Source organism: Branchiostoma floridae, chromosome 4, assembly GCF_000003815.2.
Source record: "Branchiostoma floridae strain S238N-H82 chromosome 4, Bfl_VNyyK, whole genome shotgun sequence".
NCBI classification, from domain to species: domain Eukaryota; kingdom Metazoa; phylum Chordata; class Leptocardii; order Amphioxiformes; family Branchiostomatidae; genus Branchiostoma; species Branchiostoma floridae.
The window spans coordinates 17,996,988-18,004,864 of record NC_049982.1 but is presented as its reverse complement, the minus strand read 5'-3'; the positions used below and the strand labels follow the sequence as shown (position 1 = coordinate 18,004,864).

General features: G+C 43.0%; 1 protein-coding gene across 2 annotated transcripts in view; it reads left to right on the top strand.

Moving 5' to 3' along the window:
* LOC118414277 (mucin-2-like) overlaps positions 1-7,877 on the top strand; it is an 83,840-nt gene that overhangs the window by 67,081 nt on the left and 8,882 nt on the right. For both annotated transcript variants that reach the window (XM_035818205.1, XM_035818204.1), the window contains 9 exons: positions 1,010-2,319; positions 2,488-2,890; positions 3,046-3,226; positions 3,857-4,421; positions 4,593-4,979; positions 5,557-5,734; positions 6,207-6,433; positions 6,650-6,839; positions 7,426-7,616. In XM_035818205.1, coding sequence (XP_035674098.1) covers positions 1,010-2,319; positions 2,488-2,890; positions 3,046-3,226; positions 3,857-4,421; positions 4,593-4,979; positions 5,557-5,734; positions 6,207-6,433; positions 6,650-6,839; positions 7,426-7,616 — 3,632 coding nt within the window. The remainder of the gene's footprint in view (positions 1-1,009; positions 2,320-2,487; positions 2,891-3,045; positions 3,227-3,856; positions 4,422-4,592; positions 4,980-5,556; positions 5,735-6,206; positions 6,434-6,649; positions 6,840-7,425; positions 7,617-7,877) is intronic.

Here is a 7,877-nt window from a genome sequence, read left to right as displayed (position 1 = left end):
ACAACAACCGAGCCTACCACTACAGAATCCACCACTGGTTTCCACAGAGTACCAGCCAACTACTACAGAATCCACCACTGGTTTCCACAACAACCAAACCTACCACTACAGAATCCACCACTGGTTTCCACAGAGTACCAGCCAACTACTACAGAGCCCACTACTGTTGCCACAACAACCAAACCTACCACTACAGAATCCACCACTGTTTCCACAGAGTACCAGCCAACTACTACAGAATCCACTACTGTTGCCACAACAACCAAACCTACCACTACAGAATCCACCACTGTTTCCACAGAGTACCAGCCAACTACTACAGAATCCACTACAGTAACTGTTGCCACAACAACCAAACCTACCACAACAGAATCCACCACTGTTTCCACAGAGTACCAGCCAACTACTACAGAATCCACTACTGTTGCCACAACAACCAAACCTACCACTACAGAATCCACCACTGTTTCCACAGAGTACCAACCAACTACTACAGAATCCACTACTGTTGCCACAACAACCAAGACTACAGAATCCACCACTGTTTCCACAGAGTACCAGCCAACTACTACAGAATCCACTACTGTTTCCACAACAACCAAGCCTACCACTACAGAATCCACCACTGTTTCCACAACAATCATTACCACAACCCCATGTGAACATGTGGAGGAGATGTGTGAATGGTCAGACTGGATGAACAAAGATGAGCCCAGTGGCGGTAACCCTAACCAGAATGAGACCTATGACAACCTTAGGGACACCTATGAATTCTGTGAGGCACCCATGGACATTGAGTGCTCAGTTGCAGGGATGGAAGGTACTCAGATGTCCCTTCCAGAGGGTGTGAGCTGTGACCAGGCCACTGGTCTGGTCTGTTATGCCAGCCAGCTTCCTGGCAAGGGTCAAGTATGTGAGGACTATCAGATCAGGGTGAAATGTTGTAGTGAAAAGTGTGTTACACCTGTTCCTACAACAACCCAGCCAACCACCACACCAACTATAACAGTTTCTACAACAACCCAACCGACTACAACAGAAACCACTACTGTTTCCACAACAGCCCAGCCTACAACCACAGAGACAACTTCAAGTACAACGGTTATGACTCCAACTGGTTCTCCATCACCAACCCAACCACCCACTACAGAATCCACCACTGTTTCCACGACAAGCCAGCCCACCACTACAGAATCCACCACTAGTACTGTTTCTACAACAACCCAGCCCACCACTACAGAATCCACCACTGTTTCCACCGGGTACCAGCCAACTACTACAGAGTCCACCACTGTTTCCACGACAACCCAGCCCACCACCACAGAATCCACCACTGTTTCCACGACAATCATTACCACAACCCCATGTGAGCATGTGGAGGAGATGTGTGAATGGTCAGACTGGATGAACAAAGATGAGCCCAGTGGCGGTAACCCTAACCAGAATGAGACCTATGACAACCTTAGGGACACCTATGAATTCTGTGAGGCACCCATGGACATTGAGTGCTCAGTTGCAGGGATGGAAGGTACTCAGATGTCCCTTCCAGAGGGTGTGAGCTGTGACCAGGCCACTGGTCTGGTCTGTTATGCCAGCCAGCTTCCTGGCAAGGGTCAAGTTTGTGAGGACTATCAGATCAGGGTGAAATGTTGTAGTGAAAAGTGTGTTACACCTGTTCCTACAACAACAAGACCAACCACCACACCAACTACAACAGTTTCTACAACAACCCAGCCAACCACGACAGAGACAACAACAGTTTCTACAACAACCCAGCCAACCACAACAGAGGCAACCACTTCTATAACAACTGAAGGTACCACCTCCATCGCTACACCTACAGGGTCCCCATCACCACATCAAACAACCACTATTTCCACAACCCCCATCACAACCAGCACGCATTCCACAACCCAGCCACCCACAACTACAGCTTACCGACCCACAACAACTAAGATGACAACTACTCAGCCGACAACAACCAGGACAGAAACAACACACCCAACAACAACTGAGGAATACACAACACCACCAGTTCCTACAACAACTGAGATGCAAACAACACAGCCTACAACAACTATGCAAACAACACAGCCTACAACAACTAAACTGGAAACCACCCCAACGTCCTGTGGGTACGTTTGCAACTGGACAGACTGGATGAACTCCTACAATCCCAGCACAGATATGGAGATGAATGATGTGGAGACATTGGAGAACCTTCACAGTAGATTCAGCTTCTGTGAAACACCAATGGGCATCGAGTGCCGATTGGCTGAAAACCCCAGCCTGGACTTCATTGATCATCATCAGAATGGGGTAAGGACCAGACAGAAATTTGCTATTAATATCTTGTTATAATTGAAAACCTATTATGTTTTGCCATATGATTTGTTTGTTATCAACATTACATCCATGTTGGATGTCAATGTATTGTAATCTGCCTGTCCTGTCTGCTAAGCATTGATGTTGGTTTTTCCTGTTCAGGTGACATGCGAGGTGGACTCAGGCCTGTACTGTAACTCCAGCTTGACTAATATGAGGGCCTGCATGGACTATGAAGTGAGGTTCCAGTGTTGCCATGTGCCTGACTCATGTAAAACAACCACCACCATGACAACAGGACCAACAACAACAACAGGCCCAACTACCACAGTCACAACAGAGAAACCACCACCAACAACTGCAACCACCACAGTCACAACTGAGAAACCAACGACGACAATTGCAACCACCACAATGACAACAGAGAAACTAACAACAGCCCCAACCACCACAGTATCCACAACCACAGAGGGCACCACAACTGTGGAGACTACCACTGAGTACTGCCAGGAGACATGTGTTTGGTCAGAGTGGATGAACTCAGACTACCCTGGCGTTGGTGTCCGTAAGTACTCATTATCATACAGACACTGGCACAGAAGATCATCAGTGTACCAATCATGATTACTAGTATTTGTTACCATCTACTTTTTATCTAGTTGTAGTTGATCAAAAATTACTAGCTTTAGACTGAATGTTATTTGTTTGCTTCATTTGTAGCCAATGACAATGAGACCTTTGCCCATCTGCGGGAAAGTTCCCTGGAGTTCTGTGAGGAGCCAGATGACATAGAATGCCGTCTGGATATGACACCAAATGTAGACTTCAATCGTGCCAAGCAAAGTGGAGTGGAGTGTGATGTCAGCTCAGGTCTCCTGTGCCTGTCCAAACTTCAGCCAAGGTAAGGGAATGGAAGAAGACTCAGATGCCTTGATTTACAAAGAAAAGGATTTTGAATAGTTTTGATATAATTAGACTTCAGCTCACACCTTTTAAAATGTAATTTTCAAATGATTCTCTTCCCGACACACTTGATGGTTTTAAAATCTTAATTCCCTATTCCACACTTACAAAACTCAACAAAGCATCCATTTACATATTGCTCCAGTGAGAACAACTCTAGCCCAAATGAGTGTTCAATATGAATGTGTAATTAACTGGTACAATATTCCCAGACACCTAAAAAGTTTTACGTCCATGATAAGCTTTAAACACAATGTCAAAAACCATTTACATGTACTTTCGTTCGCCCGTCCCAAAGCACAGGCCCTATATTTAACATCAATGGGATGCTTTGTATTTTTTATTAACATCAATAGGACTTTTTGCATTCTATTTACTTTCTGTATACAAATCTATTGTAAGTTCATCTTTTCCTCTTTTGTTTACCTAATACAATGTACATGTAGTATGTTTTTAAGTAGTTTAACCAATTTGATGCTTTGTTTACTCACATTAGATCATTTCAGAACTAGACTGTTTATTTTAGATAAGAGCCAACTGTGGTATAATTCTGTATTTTCTTTCACAGGGAGGCTCCTACCTGTTATGATTACTCCATACGAGTGAAGTGCTGTTCTCTGCCAGCCTACTGCACGACAACTCAGAGGACAACCACCACACCAACTACAACAATCTCTACAACAACCCAGCCAACTACCACACAGACAACAACAGTTTCTACAACAGCCCAGCCCACCACTGCAGAATCCACCACCGTTTCTACAAGAACCCAGCCCACTACCACAGAGACAACTTCAAGTACAACAGTTATGACTCCAACTGGTTCTCCATCACCAACCCAACCACCCACTACAGAATCCACCACTGTTTCCACGACAACCCTGCCCACCACTACAGAATCCACCACTGTTTCCACGACAGTCCAGTCAACCACCCCAACGTCCTGTGGGTACGTTTGCAACTGGACAGACTGGATGAACTCCTACAATCCCAGCACAGATATGGACCTGAATGATGTGGAGACATTGGAGAACCTTCACAGTAGATTCAGCTTCTGTGAAACACCAATGGGCATCGAGTGCCGATTGGCTGAAAACCCCAGCCTGGACTTCATTGATCATCATCAGAATGGGGTAAGGACCAGACATAAATATTTTTTTTGCTGTATTTGTTGATAAAAAAATCTTTGTAAGTCTTCGCCATATGATTTGTTTGTTATCAACATTACATCCATGTTGGATGTCAATGTATTGTAATCTGTCTGTCCTGTCTGCTAAGCATTGATGTTGGTTTTTCCTGTTCAGGTGACATGTGAGGTGGACTCAGGCCTGTACTGTAACTCCAGCTTGACTAATATGAGGGCCTGCATGGACTATGAAGTGAGGTTCCAGTGCTGCCATGTACCTGACTCATGTAAAACAACCACCACCATGACAACAGAGGTACCAACAACAACCACAGTGACAACGAAGAGACCAACAACAACAATCAATACAGAATCCACCACTGTTTCCATGACAACCCAGCCCACCACTACAGAATCCACCACAGTTTCCACGACAACCCAGCCCACCACCACAGAGTCCACTACTGTTTCTACAACAGCCCTACCTACTACTACAGCCTTCCTGCCACCAAGTACTACCGAGTGTCCAGATGTCTGTATTGATGGGTCTGGTCTAACAAGACAGGTGACAAAAGATTTTGTAATAGCAGTAGAGAACTTAAAATGTCAAGTAGATTCAGAATTGGACCACGGGTACAATAGCCACTAGATTGAAGTTGTCTAATTAAAAGTAATTCTACAAAGAAGTGTTATCCTGGTATGCCTTTTGTAAAATGTAGCAGAGAATTTGAGATACTGGTGCATCAGAACAATTTTTTAAATATCATACCTTTCACTGACAAAATTATTACATTATTTGTTGCTTCAAGTAACTTCAAGACACGTGTTGGAGAAAATTCTGTGAAGACTTTGGGGCTGAAATCATAAGGAAATTGAACATATTCTATTGCAATTGGCTCCCTGAAACATATTGTGCATTCTATAAAATTTAATTCAAAATTGTGTCAAAAGGCAGTATCTACCCATATCCACTGCTTGGGATGACAACTATGTATACATTGTATATGCAGTAGTCCTGAAATGTGCTTCTATACTCCTACATGTAAGTATGAAATGGTAAGATAGGATTGCATTGAGCTACATGCAAGTCAACCTATTTTCTGTAACAATAATTCGTGAACATTTTCTGTACTTGTCTACAGGTTGGTGACACTTGGTTTGAGGCAGGGGACCAGTGCCAGCGAGCGTTGTACCTGTGCCGTCCATGTGGCGTGATTTCCATTAATCGCAAAGTTTGTGATGTGGTTGAGCCACCAAGCTGTGCCAATGGTCTGCAGCCCATCGATGTGGGGGTGTGCTGTCCAGAGTACCAATGTCCATGTATGTACAGATATGCCATATGTGCCAACTTTCATGTTACTGGGCATTTTTTCTTTTGTGTTGTATCAGGATATGATTATTGATCTCTGAATTTATTAGGACTTCAGTGTGTGTGGTTATCCTGTCATTTGTTAGGACTTAAGTAAAATGTAATACATGTGTATGTATTCTTGTAATATATTTTGTCTAGTTATTTTATTTCTTCTCTCATGATCTCAATGAAAAGTGGTCAGCCATGAGTTTTTCATGATAAAAACAAAAGCTATAACAAACAGATTCATGTACCATCAGTTAGTCTGACAAATGAATAAGACAGCTAAATTACAGGGCAACCAATTATAGATTGTTGGTTCTTTTCATTTCTCCATCTTTTTCTTCATTTCAGTTGTTGTACATGTACATGTACATGTAGGTTAACTTTTGTTACTATTCTTATGCTATAGTAATCTGTAACAAACTTTCCCTCCCCAAGGTGAGTGCAAGGGATACGGTGACCCCCACTACTTCTCTTTCGACGGAGAGTACTTCTACTTCCAGGGAGAGGGCGAGTTCATTCTGGCTAGGGACACCCACGTTCCACATGACTTTGAGGTCAGGGGTTTCAATGTTCAGTGCACTGTTGCACCCATCACCACCTGCACCAAGGAGATCAAGGTCATCTACAAGGGACATACTATAGAGCTGAAGACTGGACATCAGGTAATGTACCAACTATGTAGTAAATTATACAATATACATGCATTGTCAGTCATGCTAGATTGTTCAACCTCAATGTTGTTTGGGAAACTTGCTTGATATGTTGACAAAATTATATAACAAAGAAAATAATGTAGATCCAACTTCCCTAGGTTCAAATAACCAGTGTTGCAGTCTTGTGCAAACAACCATTACATATATGTCTCTGTCCCCTTTCAGGTGCTTGTGAATGGAACATCGTGGACTCCACCCTTCAAGTTAGATGGATGCAAGGTGACTACCATGGGCTTCCCACTCAAGCTGGAGATCCAGTCCCTGGATGTGACGGTAGTGTATGACTTCCTGAGCAGTGGCTTCTACATCAGTGTGCCTCCAACCATGTATGCAGGCAAGACTGAGGGACTGTGTGGTAAGTACAGAATGTATAGCTGGAACTTGTCTTTACTATTGTTACAGTGCAACATGCTGGTATAGTACCAGCATGTTGTTACTGCTGCACTGTAATGTTAGTTTTAACAGGTTTTTTAGTTTCTTTATTCCGTACCCAAAGGCCCTCTATCTTCTCTGTTCTGTTCTACAGCATGCAGATGTACATGTAATAGGATATTAATGAACCCTAAATTTTTACTTGATATGTAATAAACGTTGTTGTAGAAAGGAAGCTGATACTTATTCATCATTGTTGACATTCAGTTTGTCACTTCTAAAGGTTTGCCCAAAAGCTAATTTCAGGTAACTGGAAAAAGATGAAAAACAACTAATCATACTCACAGCATGTGGTAATAATCTTTTAAGATAAATAGCTTAGGCATGACTTTTTTTAACAGTGCTAATATAAGCCAATTCTTTATTTCATGATATCTTGTAATGCTTCAGTAAAACAGTAAAAGGACTAATGATGATTGTACATACAAATGCATGAACATGTAGCAACATTACACACTCCATGTCAGCCCTACTCAGCCTACTGTTCAACCCACTTCCCCTGCATTCAGGTCCTTGTAATAACAACAAAACGGACGACTGCCAGGATAGGGAGGGGACCATCATGAATGACTACAACAACTGCTCCTGTGACTGGAAGGTGGATAATCCCGACAGCCCATCCAACAGCTGCATTCCTGAACCCAAGCCCACTGCCACCCCCTCAACACCCTGTGACCAGTCCCCTTGTGATATCATCACAGTAAGTACATGTACATGTACATGTATCAATAAGTCTAAATATATCACTCCTGTGACCAGACCTGAACTCCTGTGACCAGTCCTCTCAGAAATTGCATTGTTCACTGTCATCACTTTGTCTAACTACATTATGTCTCAGTGGAGTTGTCTTGGACAAGTTGTCCTGTGCTAAGAATAACCTGTGCTATGAATATAGGAAACACAGTACAGTGCATATGGAAGTTCTTGTATGACCAACATGACTAAATGATTTATCCTGATG